The sequence below is a fragment of the Mangifera indica genome, chromosome 9 (genome assembly GCF_011075055.1).
Source record: "Mangifera indica cultivar Alphonso chromosome 9, CATAS_Mindica_2.1, whole genome shotgun sequence".
Classification (NCBI taxonomy): Eukaryota; Viridiplantae; Streptophyta; class Magnoliopsida; order Sapindales; family Anacardiaceae; genus Mangifera; species Mangifera indica.
The window spans coordinates 4,225,917-4,241,983 of record NC_058145.1 but is presented as its reverse complement, the minus strand read 5'-3'; the positions used below and the strand labels follow the sequence as shown (position 1 = coordinate 4,241,983).

At 30.8% G+C, this 16,067-nt stretch overlaps 1 protein-coding gene across 2 annotated transcripts; it reads right to left on the bottom strand.

The window, feature by feature from the left end:
- Positions 1-1,938: 1,938 nt before the first annotated feature.
- LOC123225451 (cyclin-U4-1-like) lies at positions 1,939-4,635 on the bottom strand. 2 transcript variants are annotated; one of them, XM_044649396.1, is made up of 3 exons: positions 4,230-4,635; positions 4,077-4,142; positions 1,939-2,370 (listed from the first exon to the last, which is right to left on the bottom strand). In XM_044649396.1, exons 1-3 carry the CDS (start codon positions 4,427-4,429, stop codon positions 2,100-2,102), a joined length of 537 nt encoding a protein of 178 aa, XP_044505331.1. In that variant the 5' UTR covers positions 4,430-4,635; the 3' UTR covers positions 1,939-2,099. The 2 variants fall into 2 exon arrangements, with proteins under 2 accessions (XP_044505331.1, XP_044505330.1); XM_044649395.1 differs by having other exon boundaries at positions 4,077-4,635.
- Between the last annotated feature and the right edge of the window lie 11,432 nt (positions 4,636-16,067).

The following is a 16,067-nucleotide window of genomic DNA, read 5'->3' as shown; positions in this document are numbered from 1 at the left end:
TCATATTCCATAGATATTATAGTAATTATCCATATGAAATCCTGTAGTCTAGTGGACATGTTTACACAAAGTGCATCTATATGTCGCACTAAGTTATCGACAAATAACTTTAATATGTGAGATCTATCCTTATATTTTGGTGTAGTTGTTTAACACTATGAGAATCTTAACTATTTTATCTGTATTATTGATCAGAATAATGTCAGGACTATAAATGTTTTTAGGATGTCCACTATGTAAATGTAGGATTTTTATGATTAGTTAACATAAGTTAATTCTTTCATCATGGTTTAACTATTCTAAAAATATTCATCTAATCTATAAGAAAGAAGAAACAAAATGATGAAAAACATTTTATTTATAAAAATTATGATTATAATACAACTACGAGTGACTTTAGAATACCTCCTTTAAGATAAAAATTATTAATATCTAAGAAAACATTAATAGGATATTAATAAATTTGCCCAATTTCTAATGACAAATAAAGGCAGGAAGATCTTATTTTAAGATCAAATAATTCACCTGCAATTAAGTCAACACCAAAAAGGTTAATGAAGTTTATTCAAAATTAAAACGGTATGCTTTGAAAAAATGTATATATTCCCGGAGGTAAAAAATGAGGTGTCGAACACTAAGCTCATATATTCCAATCATAATGAGAAATAGTCAAACCATTTTCCCTCAAGATGATCTTTTTCCTCTACTAAACCCAGCGAGAATCCAGCAAAAAGCGAAAACATTACTTGCGAAACTTGTAACTCTAGCTGTTTTATTTTGTCATCTACTCGCAGTAGACCCCAATGCAGGATTTCTCGTTTCCACAAATTATGCCTCCTCATTTTAAAAATATGGGAAAAGGACTATGTCCCACCCAACTTTTAAGCCATTCTCAAACTTATATTCATAGGAGATGAAAAACACTTATTCCCACCCATAGACAAACTTTTGTTAATTTTTTCTGTTAAAGGGAGGGGTAAAAGAGTTATTTTACTGTTTATATTAAAAGTTATAAAGTTTATTACTTTTCACCTCTCTTAGGTTTTAGAAACTAACATTTTTATCTTTACCTAAAGTTTTTAAACTTTGAAAAGTAATATTTTCACCCCCAAACCTAGGATTTTCATAATTTTCAAAACGCAGCCGCCCCCCATAACTTTCAAAAATAACAGTTTCACCCCATTCTTCAACTTCATCTTTAGACGTAGTCTCCGACCTCCTCCTTCTCCTGGTGTGACGCGGTGGTGCGATGAAGAGATCTTCATCTCCTTGTTGTACGGTGTGACGAAGATCTCTTCGTCGCTCCACCTAGACGACTCGCGTCATCCAGACGCGTTGATGAAAGACGAAGATCTGGATGACGCTTCATCGTCTACATTTAGGCGACAAAGGGTCGTCCATCATTGTCCTTTGTAGTCGGAGATGAGAGATTGGTGGAATGCGTTGGCCGTTGGTGGTGGCCGGAGAAGGAAGCAAACCCTAGAGGTGAAATCTAAACTTTTCAAACATTGAGGATGGGTTGAGGTGTTAGTTTTTAAAACCTGGAGGGGAAATGGTTAAATTTTAAAGTTTATAGATAAAATAACGATTTTACCCCTGTCCCTAACTGAAAATTTGGACGACAGTTTGGTCATGGGTGGGAGTTTGGGTTTTTCATCTTTCATGGGTGTGAGTTTGAAATTGGGCTAAAAGTTGGGTGGGAAATAGTCCTTTCCCCTTTAAATATTTAACTAGCCCATTTTGCATGGATGGCGCCAGCATTACACTTTGGAGATCCTAATTAATTTAAGCTTCTCCACGTTCGCCTGACTGTAAAGGCAAAATGCCCATCTGTTCGTTACATGTCCTCTGCGTATAAAAGAAGACACAGTTCAATTCAACAGTCTAGTATTGCCAATTAATGACACTATTAGAAGGATTAATTTAGAAGAACTGTAATTACATAATCATCATGCATGAGCAGTTTGTATTGCATTTATAGAGATGGTAAATCCTTTTCAAACCGGGTCCACATTGAGTTCATGATCAAACTATTCCTCTAAACTTATAATATTTCAGTAGCACACAAAATCACTAACAGAAATTTCTAAGAAAAGCGACTAAACAGCGAGTTGTTTGTGATGGGCTGATTCATCTTCAGTGAAACAACATTGGTGGTTTAGTGGTCTGTCCACGTTTAGAGGAGGTTCTGGTAAATGCAGAGGAGATTGCAAAAACATTTCCTTCTGAAGAATAGAACAGTAGGTGTGGAATGTGGTGGGTGTCACGTTTAAGTGGAACCCTAAACCAAACAAAAAGTCCACCTCAAGCAAGTTCATTTCTGCTGTGCTTATCCCCCCAACTTTGGCATAAAACGCGTTGTTGCAATAGCTGCAAAATGGGACAAAAAGATAACATAAATCAAATGACCGAATATACTAAAGTCAAAACCAATGGAATCTTGGTGGACATTACCCATAGAAAAATGAAATTCACCCGAATGTTATCAACCCACCAACACACACCAAAACTAAGGAAGAGCGACTATTGAGTAGCCCTTTTTTGTTCCAAATAATATCACGTGAATAATTCTTATGTATAAATTATGATATGTTATTATATAATTGAATAGTTAAAAATTAAAAATAAAACAATATCTAATTATATAATAATATATTATTTATGTAAAATTGTGTATATAATTTTATTATTTTTATCTCGATAACACTTTTTCACCCATGAACTTTAAAAATGACAATTTTCTACTGTTTATCAATTATGTTACTAAAATTTATTAATTTTTAGGATAAATATTTTAGAAAGACAATAATACTCTATATTACTTTCAACGTACATAAAACTAAATAGCACAAAACTCAAAACTTTTAAAGTATATTTTCACCACTAGTTATATTAATTATAGGATTAAAAATTATAAAAAATAAATTTAAAAAATTAAAATAGTTGTTGATAGTGAATGTTACTAGTAATAATTAGAATTACACTAATATTATGTGATTCTGACTAAATCCTATAATTCTAATAAAATTCTAATCCTCACAGGCTATATTCACCATTGACAACTGTTTTATTTATTTATTTATTTATTTTTTGGCTTTGGCTTTTTTAATTAAAAATAAGGGTTTAAATAATAAATATTTAAGTTGGTAAATGTAACTAATATTAATCTTATAATATTTATATATTTTTTAAATAGATGAAAATAAGTTTTGAAAGAATTTTGATGATAGGTAAAAAAATATCATTTTAAAATTTCGAGAGTAAGAAAGTGTTATTGGGCAAAAATGAAGTGGTGAGTGTTGGGCCAATGATTAAACCACAAAGTGGACAAGAGGAAATAAGCAAGGATCCCTTTCCCAGCCGATTGCTACCTTCCTCATTCCCTTCAATTCTAGCCACTTGTTTTCCTTCAGTTCCAGCCACTTGCAGGTAAGTTTGTGTTTATATGGAACTTTTTATTTAATATCTGGATATATTGATTGAATTTCGTGGGTAAGGGGAGAGAGAAAAGAAAATGCAGATAGCTTAATAGAAGTACTGAATAAAGTTGTAGATGCTTTGGAAAGAATTGCTAATAGCTGTAGAAGATGAGATGAGGTGACTTGATTAATTAATTAATTAGAAATAGTTTATACAAAAAGAATTTGGATTTGTTTTAATATTTTTTATTAATATTGGTTCTGGGTTTCGATTCTTATTTCTAGGAACCTATTGGTTTTGGTTTTTGAAAATTTTGCAAGGTATCTGGAGCCGTTCACCTCTATTGCCAACAAACTACACAACATTCTTAATTACAAGTCATTAATTAATCACACTTGTGATCCATCATTCTAAACGTAAGGGAATTAATAAACTCTTTTTTCATGAAAAAGAAACGGGGAAAGAGGAAGGGTTCTTCAAGTGCTCAACCAAGAGAAAAATCAAAAATTTCTATTGAGAAACTGAAGTTCTTTAGAAGGAGAAAAAAACAGAGTTAACTTTGACGCCCTCATCAAATCTTTGTATAGAAAGAGAAGATCAAGAATTCAATGAAAGAATTGGAATATAAAACAAAGGAAATATGACAAGAAACTTACATGTCATCCATGAACTTGGCGGAGACCAAAACGCTGGTTATAAGCAACCGATGCACAGTGAAAGAACTGATGGGCAAAGAGAGTTGATTTAGCGCGAAACGATCAAGATAAACATAGGCAATAACGAAGCAAGAAGGGCTACAATTTGCGTACTTAAAGATCCTCTCAAGATAGCTTTGAATGGAAATGGTAGGGCGAGTGAGGCCACGAAAAACAGACATCTTGTGAGGTTGAAGACGACAGCTAAAATCATTAGAATCAGCGACACGTTGAAGAAGAGAAGAGAGAATAGAAATGACTTTGGGCATCACAAAATCGGCTCGATCTTCAAGGTAGGCTTGAAGCTCCGCCATTGTTAGTCGGTTTTGGTTGAGTTGGATGTGCCTTGTAAGACACAGCAAGTTATTTGAGGAAAATTGTTGACATCGGTCGCTGATATATTGTATTGGACTTGAAATTGCTCGTTAAATTGTGGGGTTCATTAGAAAGGATTTCTCATTGACATTTCACTTGATTGCGGCAATCATGAGCCGAAAGTTTTGTTGTGACCAAGAAGTGAAGGGGTAATGTGTTGAACTTCTAAAACAAGATAATATATAAACTCAATCTAGTTAGGCATTTTAAAACTATTTTAAGATTTTTATTGTTTAAGAGGTTAAGCCATTTTTTAACTTCTTTTAAATATTAAAATTAAAAAATAAATCTTTATTTTACTTTTATAAAATTGATTTATCTATATCATATAAAGTAAATAACATTTTTTTACTTAAGGTGGGGTCTAAAAATATTTATCTATATTATATAGAGTAAATAAATTTTTTTATTTAAAATCAAACTAATTATCAAAACAACTAACCTATCTTAGTAAAATAATAATTTTATCATTCATTAAATTTGAAAACTAAAACTTTTTATCAAACTTAAATATTTTAAATATGACAATTTAAATTTTAAAAAATGTTTTAAAACTCAAAAATCAAACTCTTAAACCTTTGTAAACTCCCATATATTTCGAAATTATTATATTATTTCAATAGTTTAATATGACATTTATAGTTATAATTGGTTGCATTCTGTTCAATTAATTTAGGTGCAATGTTGTATTTGAAACTATTTAGGGTAGGCTAAAATTCAAAATTTTTTCAAAAAACTCCTAAACTTTTTCAAAATTTCTTATAACCCCTTATATTTTTCAAGAGACTCCCAATATTTTCAAGTTTACCCTTTAATATCATATTATACAACAAAGACATTCTTATTTATTGATATAGAAGAAAAGATATGAGAGTGAAAAGAAAGAGAAATAATAGATTCCTTATAGGCCAAAAGACTTGTTCCCACCTGAGGTTTGATGTAAAACCAAACTCCCACCATCCAACTTTCAAAAATTTAAACTCCCACCCATAGACAAATTTTGTTAACAGTTTCTGTAAGTGAAAATTGAAATGTCTTTTTTACCCTTCCATATTGAAAAGACAAATATACCTTCCATGTAAATTATAAATTATTTATAAAATATACCTTAAAAGTAAATTACCATTTTATCCCTTATTATGGAATTACCAAATAATGGTTGTTGATTTGTTTAGCATAACTTTAATAGGATTTTATGTTGTTTTATTGGGAAATTTTTATGGATTTCCATTATATTGGAAATGCTAATTTTGATGAATTTGATAATTTTGCATTTTCAGTGTATATTAATTTATCCTCTTTGAATTCATGCAAAATCAGTATGGAACCTGTAATTTTGGGATGCACACATGCATTTGGATAACAAATGACATTTGAGTTTTAATTCATTCAAGTAAGCAGCAAACATGAAAATACCAAGATTGAAAACAGACAAGTAGGCACATATAAACTCCATTAGAAATGATGCATGTGCTTACACAACCCTAGACAGCTTGCAGTCAACATGAAAATATGCAGACTTCAAACAAAAAAGCTGGAACATTTAAAACATAAATGATTATGTATTAAACAAACTACATCAGAAACCAAGAAAATGTTTCATGGCACTGCAACTCCAATATATACAGCTCAAAATCCATATACGAACAGATTTGATAGGCAATAAAGTAAAGACCAAAAACAAGGCTGAAATTGATGTTGTATTCAATTGAAACATTCAAGTGTTTTGTCTAAGATTTTGATAGATAAAAGAAACAACATTATCAATGACAAAAAAATACTCAGCAGTGCTTGACAAAAAACAGACTCATGTTCTTTTTAGTGGGCACATTCTCTGCTCCTCCAGTCGTCAACCTCCTGGTACTGCAATTATGGGTTATAGATACCTATGGACAAAAAAATAAAAATAAAAATTCAACCTACTGGTACTACATTTAAAACACCATCAGATTGAGAAAAAAAATCTATATAGTAAGATAAAGATGCAAATGTTTTCAGCTGAATAAATACCTAAGAGTTGTCTGGAAGATGAAACTACTGCATACTGAGACCTACTAGACTGACTTGTCATTGTGGAAATGGTCCTTTCCTATATACCTAGGTAGCACAGAAATGGAAATATCGAAACGTCAAAACAGAAACATAGAAACGTATTTTTTTAAAAAAGTAGAAAATGGAAACGTGAGGAAATATGTAAATATAAAAAATATAGGGTTTTTTTTATAAATATGAAATTTTTATAAAAAATACAATAACCTATGTTTTAATTAAAAAAAAATACAACAATTGATTTTTTCCAACCAATTTAAAATAACATATAACAAAATAATTTCATACGAAAAATAAATTACAAATTCAAGTTCTTGAAACATGTATGTATAAGTTAAATCACTATTTATATATTCATCTTTTAAAATGGAAAATAAACATGTATATATTTTATAATAAAATAAAAATCTTAGAAAATTTTGACAGACTAGCGCACCTGGAAGAAGCATGCATTGGTAGAGAATTATAAAATTTTTGAGCAAAATGTAGGCATATGGGAGTATATATATAATAATTTAATATATATTTTATAATAAAATAAAAATCTTGGAAAATTGACACACTTGGAAGAAGCATGCATTGGCGGAGAATTATAGTCATGGGAATAGAGTATATATAATAAATTAATATATATTTTATAAAAAGAAATTAATCTTGGGAGTAGAGATGCATAAAGATACGTTATATTAGAATCCATATAAAATAATTTATATCATAAAAGGCAAGAAAAATGCACACTTTTTTTCACCAAGTTTTCTTTCTTCTGGCCACTGTTCGGAGAAGGAGAAGATGCCCAGGAGATTGATAGCAAAGAAGAGAAGATAATCTAACGCATAGGAAACTGTTTTTGTTATTCACTTTCAAAATCCTTTTAGAATCCTTTTATGATATACTTTCAGAATCCTTTTATGCATAGGAAACTGTTTCTGTTAAAGAAAAGTGTTTCCCTTTTATTTAAAATTACTGAAATGACCTCGAAACATTTCGTACCGGTTTCTGGCCGTTTTGAAAACTGAAACGTTTAGGATTCATGGAAACGCACACTGCTATGTGTTTCCGTGCTTCTTAACTGTATACAAGAAAAATTGAGAAAAAATAATTATGGAAACAAAGAAACCACAGGCCATACTCAATGCAAAATGATGTATCAAAATTACCTTTTGCTTTCTTTTGTTTGCATTGTCAAGATTCTTTTTATAGGACCTTCTATTATGACCCATTTCATTGCATACACTGCATCAATGTGTGCATAAGTGTATTCTCTTTTTTTCTTTATTAGAATCTCTCCTTCTTGCTTTTTTTGGCCTTCCAGGTCTAGATTGTCTTACTGGTGGTTGCAACTTGTCTTTTTGTAATTCATCCCAATTCTTATCTGGAATAGGGTGAATCATTCTAGCATATATTTTTTATATATGTTGAAATTCTTAACCTCACATCTACAAACTGTTTAAATGAAGGAAAATTCATATGCAGTATAAAACATACCGCATGATGACAAGGGACACCACTCAATTGCCACATGCCACAGTCACATATTTTTTTATCTAAGTCTAATGTGAAGCTTCTTGAAGATATCAATCATATCAATCACTTCAAATTCCTTCAACTCAATAGGCAAAATTATGACATTCTTAGCAGCTTCAATATTTTTGTTGAGCTTCAGATTAATAAGAAGAGGTAGTGGGGTTACCCACTCAGTTGCAGTCTCGAATCTACTATGAAGTCTACCCATTACTCTCTTCTTATACATCTCTAATAGACCTAAAATTGGCATCTCTCAATTTTCTTCTAGCCAGCTATTGAAGGTTTCACTCATGTTATTTGTAATATGATCAGATTTGGCTTCTGTGTCAAAGCCAAATCTTGACCATTGATCGGGTTTATTTTATATAATCCACTTGTATGCCTTTTGATTAACCTGTTTTACTTATGTTAATGCTTTTTGAAAATCAATTTTATTTAAGTTTTTACAAATTGACCAGAATAAGTTTCTAAGATGAATTCTTGGAAATTTTTTTCAAAAAGTTGGCAAAAACAGGCCTTGCATAGTACCTACTTGTAGTAGGCCACTTAACAAGTAAAACATTGATCAAACCTTTTTGTCTATTACTCATGAACGTGATAGGCTCCACATCCCCCCAAAATTGATGTAATAGCTTTATGAAATACCCCCAAGTCTTAGTGTTCTCAACCTTACATACATAAATTGCTAATGGGAAAATCCCATTATTAGCATCAACTGATACAATAGATAAAAGCACACCCCTAAAATGACCTTTAAGATGACAACCACTTACCCCAATGAAATGTCTACATCCCCCCACAAAGCCTTTTTTCTGTGCAGCAAAACTTAAAAAAAAATCTATGAAATCTTGAAATAGTTAAGATTTCTTCCCTTATAACTTTTAGGACAGTCTTAGAATCAAAATTATGAATTAATAGTATGTGACAATACTTAAACAACTAGTCAAATGAGTTTATATGCTCTTTCAATGTCATCCCAAAAGTAATTTTCCTTGCCTTATATTGTTTTTTTGGGATTAATTTAAAAAAAAATGTTCTTTTTCTAATTGGTTTACTAAAGGCTTGATGCTAGACCCTTTTATGAGACCTTATAAAACTTCATATTTTTTCTACTACCCAAGTTGAACTTACTTCCAAATTATTCTGAACCCTAAGACATGTATATATGTGCTCATATATTCTAATTTGATAAGACTGTCCATCAACCGTTAATGCAACATACAAATGAAATAAATAATGTGTGGATCTATACACCACATTATTTCTCCTTTTTTCATTATATATTTTCTTCAAACAAGATCCCCTTTAATTGAAGTAATCTTGAAACACATTCCTAAATGCATCTACAGTTTTAAAAACTTGTCTTACCACAAAATGAATTTTCCCATCTGCATTTTTCCTAAAGGTTTTGCCTTTCATATATTTGGACAACCTACAGGCACCATCATTATCTCCATTACTAGTATCAGATTTTTCATCTGCATTATCTTCTTCATAATTGGATAGATATTTAGCATCAGTGTTTTTATCTTCAACCCTTACTATACTGTCTCCCTCTAATGGTTCCCTATTTTCATTTCTATCATCACTATTATAATCATGAGAGGCCTCACTCTAGTGGAACTCATCATCCCCACACTTAACATTGCAAAAATTTAGGTTATCCTCACCAAGAAAATTTTGCTCATCATCAATAGACTTAACATCCACATGTTGTTGTGATGGTTAGACAGGTTGTTGTGATGATTGGGCAGTATATTATGATGGTTAGGATTAAGGTTGAGTGCTAACAAGTGGCAGAAATGGTAAATAACCATATCTAATAGAAGGAATTCAACAAATATGTCTCTATTTTCAACACCAGCTTTGCTATATTGTTCAAAGACATGACAAATGTCTTCATCACTGTCTATTACAGATTTACCCACCTCATTTGGCCTTCTTGCCTTTACCTTAATTTTCTTATTGGGATACAACTCCACTTCTTCATTTTTATGGGCAATATAATGTTTTACTTCCTTTATGAAGACAATGTAACTAAACTCATCTGGATCTATATTCCTAATTTCACACTTACAGTCACATACCTCAAATCTTAAAGAAAACGACATTAATGACAACATCCTATAAATAATATATCAAAAATTTAATAAAGTTGAATAAGATTTCTTGTGCAAACAGCAAGACATTGAGAAAGTTAAAGAGAAATTCATCACATGTAATTCATTTATCCAGTGCACAAAAAACTATACATGGCAAGCATACATGTAAACATATCACAGTATACACTAAACAAAAGCATGATATTCAATAATCATGCAATATACATTATACATATAATATATAGTAATAATGTAATATACAACATACAGTAAATAGAAGCATGATAAAGCATATAATCTATATAGTATAATCATGCAATATATAGTTACCATATCATAGAAAGTACAATATGTAGTATAATTATGCAACATAATATATACAACCACCATATCATATAAACAAGAAACATGTAATACAAACATATGAAGTGGAATATATTCAGTAAGCATGATAACATGTACATGATAAAGTAATTCATGAAACATTTAATAAACTACAATTATTCATCATATGTAAAACTTTAAACATTATTGGTACAAGGTGTTGTTAAACCAAAAAGATGAAGGTGGAAACCTTCCTATCGTTCTAACCAATATATCAAATAATGTTGTACATAATAAGGAGTAAGCAATATAATCATGCTATATATAATGAGCATATCAATAAAAATACGAAGCATATAATATACGATAACCATTTAATATACTATGAATAAAATATAGAGCAATCCTAATAGTGCATTAGCATATAATATATACAACAAGCATGTAATGTACAGTATGCGTATAATCTATACAATAAGCATATAATGTATATAGTCACTATATCATATAAATAAGAAGCATGTAATATAAATAGTAAACATATAATATATACATATGAAGTACAATATATATAGTAAGTATGATAACATGAACAATTATTCATCACATGTAAAACCTTAAACATTATTGGTACGGGGCATTGTTAAAACAAAGAGATGAAAGTGGAAACCTTCCTATCGTGCTCGTAGCACTACACTCTCTGGATGTTAAACCGATATACCAAATAATGCTACACACCTCAAGGAGTAAGCAGTATAATCATGCAATCCTAAAAGTGCAATAAGCAATATACAATAAGCACATTAATAAAACAGGAAGCATACAATCATGCAACATATAATAATCAACAACTATAAACATTAAGCAGTATAGTCATGCAATAGACAATAATCAACAGTGTTATTTCTCTCCCATCAATAGTAAACACAAGGATGCATCATTAATCAACAGTAAGATGTTAAGCAACCCTAACTAATATAGCAATAATACCACAAAAGAGTAACCTAAAAAACATAACACTATGTTCATCAAACAAAAACTAGATTAACATTGATAAAAGGCCAAAGGACTATTTCCCACCTAAGGTATGCTGCATTCTCAAGTTTCCTCCAATTAACTTTGATAATACCAAATACCCACCCATGAGCAGTTAAAATTAACAGAACCCTAACCCTTTGAAATTTTATCTTTTTTTGCCCCCTTAAACTTTAAAAACTAAAGTTTCCCCCTAACCCAAGTTTTCAAAAACTACATTTTTCCCCCTTAGGGTTTGCAAACCTTCAGATCTAATTTTTTTGACGATGACTGGTGATCTCCAAGCATCTATTCTCTCTCTCCAATGGCCCCTCTTTCTGGTCATACACTTTTGATGTTGTACGACGTCTTCGTTGATACGAAAATGAATCATCTTTGTCTCTGAAAAAGACAAATCATTTTCGTTTAGAGACGAAGATGAGTCTTCATCGATGAGGAAGACTCTTCATCGAAGAAAAGTCTTTGTCTCTAAATGAAGATGATTTGTCTTCGTCAGAGACGAAGATGATTCGTCCTCATCTCGACGAAGACGCGTCGTCTTCATCAATGATGACACCTAGTATGGGAAGACGTTGCACAATTGGAAAGTGGAGACTGTGAGGAGGACGAGACATTGCTTGGAGATCATCGGTCTTTGCCAGAAAATTCAATCTGAAAGTTTGGAAACCTTAAGTGGGGAAATGTTGTTTTTGAAAACTTGGGTTGGGGGAAAATTATTAGTTGTTAGGGTTTGGGGGTAAAAAAGAAATTAAATTTAAGTTTATTTTTAATATTACAGGTAAAATAATGATTTTGCCCTTGAATCTGTCAATCTGACATTTTTTTTAACAGTCCATAGGTAGGTAAATAGGCTTTTCAAAGTTAACGGGGGGAATTCGCAGAAAAAACATAACTTGGGTGGGAAATAGTCGTTTGGCCTTGATAAAACTGCATTTTTTTTCCTTTTGAAACTATATAATTAATAACACTGAAAACCAAAACAGTAAACCCTACCATTATAACGACAGTAACATACTCATGCAAAACCCACACATACATTTTTTAGCCTTAAAATACACATATAATACCTATGCCGACAATGAACCCTAACATAATATAAAGGACATTATAGAAAAAAAACCTTAAAAATAAAAAAAAATGATGTATTTATACTTTTTGTGTGTAAACCATACAACATTAAAACTATTAAACAATTTAGATGCAACAAAATAGGTATGATTACACGAAAGAAGGGATAAATCCTTCAATCGATGTAGTCTTCATCGTCTTTGGTACTTAAACCACCATGAAAATAGGTACGGTTGTCATTGATGTTGTTGTTGATAAAACCAGTAGTAAAGAAACAATTACGTCGTTGTTGTTTGTTGTCATTTGTACAAAAGCTACTTCGATCACCCTTGATAATGTCATCAAAAGTGTTGTTGTCGTCCCTTTGCCGTTGTCGTTAACCAAAGATTTTCAACCTCATAATACTCTCGAACTTGCAAAGTATTCTTACTTGAAAAGTGAAAGGAGAGAAAGGGAAGAAAATGAACAAACTTTCACTTAATTTTCTTCATATTGCGTTTAAACGAAATAGGACACGTGTAACCATTTCATTAGTTCTCCCCCGATATAAATATATATTTTATTCACAGATTCTTTTCAAATACATGTGTAATAACAAAACAATCCTTCATGTGTCACAAATGTATTGGCTAATTTTTACTAAGCTTATCCATGGTTGTTGATTTTTGCCCAGAACTTTTCACTGGCACATTAAATACGCATTGAAAGCACTATGTTCGATGAGGCAAATTGTGTTCGCTTTTTTTAAAAATCGTCACATTTTTTAATTTTTTGCTCACGTGTCCCATTTTCATAATACCACGCCATCCTTCATTGATAAAATCATTGCAGATATCACCTAAACGAGCCAAAAACATAGGCTGCATTTAAAGGGTTGCCACGTGTCAATTACTTATGCATTGTGTGAAAAGTCAAAAGTCTGCCAACATTTAACTTTTTTATTTATTAAATAAAAAAAATTGTTTTAAACTAAATGCACTGAATTTACTCAATTACCCTTTTGATAAACAAAACTCGTTAGTGGAATTTGCTCACGAGTGGGATCGAACTTAGGTGGGAACACGTTTTTCAGCCTTTCTCTACATAAATTATATATTTAAAAAGTTATTTTTAGTTTTTATTTTATTAATAGAGTTTAATTTTAGATAAAAAAATGTTATTTATTCTTGATTTTGAGTAAAAAATATTGTTTATACCGATTAAAAGTGAAAAAGTGTCCTAAAGTGAAACCTTAGGAAAATGTAATTTACTCTTTTATATATTAACACTTTTCGATAAATTAATATTAAAACTAAGCTTTTATAATATAAATACTATTACAGAAAACATATTGACCAAAAATGCTTGTCGAAAACACCAACATTTACCTTTAATAGATCTAGCATACCAACAAATCATTGGGTACAAATTTGATCTAAACAAGTAATCAACATACAGGTATAAGTGAATATACAGGTACGAAATTTCATACAAAAACACCTTTCACATGAAATTTAATTCAATTAAGAAAAAACCAAGCAAACATAAAAATTGTATCAAATAAGCACCAATGCCCATTCAAAATACAGATATAAGTCTACCCATGGATACCCATTTGTTTTTTTTGGTTTTGACTTTTTTTAATGTTTCAAATTTCGATTGGCCTAGTTCTAGTTTTGTAAAAATAAAAAATTAAAAAATCTATTCTTTTTAAAAATAATTGCAAGTACTTAGTTGTTAGACTCCACTCACCCACAAAAAATAGTATTGGGAGGTATGGGTTGAAACAAATCTGAATCTAAAAACTTGTTACCCTTATTTGATTTACTTCATAGAGTAATTTACATTTTTTTGCACATGATTTGGCCGTTAAACACTTTTTACCCTAGTTGGTATAAAGGGATATTAAATTAATTACCCTAAACATAAGGGGTTTAAACAAATTGCCCAATTTTTTTTGGGGTTAAGCGAAAATGCCCTCTTTACCTAAAATAACCAAAATGCTCTCATATATAAACAAAAAAATATATATATCCTTACCCTTATTTTCCCCGATCCACTATTGCCAAAATCAAATTTCCATGGGTCTTCCACCTAGCAACGAATTTTTAACTTTTTGGACACAATTTTTTATATTTTTTGATGATGAAAATGAAGAAGAAGGTGAGTAAATCGTCCTTTATCTTGTTTGAATCATTTTTATATTTATATTTTATTTTGGGCATTTTTAGTTTAGGATTTTTAAATTTGAACAATTGATTTTGTGGCTTAATTCTTGGTTGTTTTGGATGAATTAGTTTAGGGCTATTGTGCTAAAGTAACTGTACAATTGTTTATTGTTGAATGGTAATTGGAAACTGAGATTTTGGTCAAAAAATTGACCTATTTTGAAGTAAAAACTTTACCTTAGGAGATATTTTTAAACTCGGGTGTCGTAAGGGAGGGGGGCAAATGTGATATTCTAAATAGTAGTTACATCGAGGGGGTCTACAATGGAACCCCAGGGGAGGGAAAAATATTGATTTTTTAAACAGTGATATCGGGGGGAGAAAAAAATTGTGAGTTTTTAAACATTTTGGACTTATGGGAGAGAGAGAAATGTTAAGGAGATAAATTGATATTTATAAACATTTAGGACCTGTGGGAGAGTAAGAAAATGTTAAGGGGGTAAATTGATATTTTCTATAAATTTAGGGTTTTTTAAAGCATAGTTTTTGAATTTTATATCCATTTTTTCACATTCTAAGGTTTTTTGACATTTAGTTTTCAAATTTCAGGTCCATTTTTTGTTCTCTAATTTTATGTCTATTTTTTTTTTATAAAATTCTTATAAACTTTGACATCATAATAATTTTTTATAGGATATTTTCTAAAAAAAAAACATGAGGACAACGAATTAAGAATCTTCGATAAGGCATGACACTTTCAAGTAGAGTTTACTTATCGTGTATAGCAAACCACAATGTCTAAGATTAAATCTTCATTAACGTAGATACAGTTGTGGTTGTTTGAGAGGACTTGGTTTGGGCATATGCTCTGATAACTAAATACGAGATTTAGTGGAGTATTGTGCACTCATTCATGTTACGATAGTTATATCGGGGGTTATAGAGAAACGAGTTTGGGTTTATGATTGATGAGGTTGATATGAGATTTAGTCCATTTCAATTTGCACTCATGATCAGGCTACCATTTAGTCGAATCATTACTCTTTCATTAAATATTCCATAAGGATCTAGAGATAAGATTCGAGGGACCTATTTTCGAGGATATCATAAGGCGTAATACTATGATTTGGTGTGAGTTTCCCTCACAAGGCCATGAAAGGATGACAATATCGACGTCGTCAAAATGGTCCTATTGTATTACCTTTATATGGTGTTACTGGAGAATGACAGATGAAAGAAGGTATCTGTAGAGTATCTTTAGTTGGTCAATCACTTAGATGGTTTTAATTCTTACTCATGGGGTGTGTCAATGTAAGAAATGACATTCG

Coding starts and splice junctions, on each gene's coding strand:
- LOC123225451 (XM_044649395.1), bottom strand. CDS start 4,429: ATGGCGGAGCTTCAAGCCTACCTTGAAGATCGAGCCGATTTTGTGATG. Junction 2,371..4,076: donor GCCAAGTTCATGGATGACAT/GTAAGTTTCTTG, acceptor CCCATTTTGCAG/CTATTGCAACAACGCGTTTT.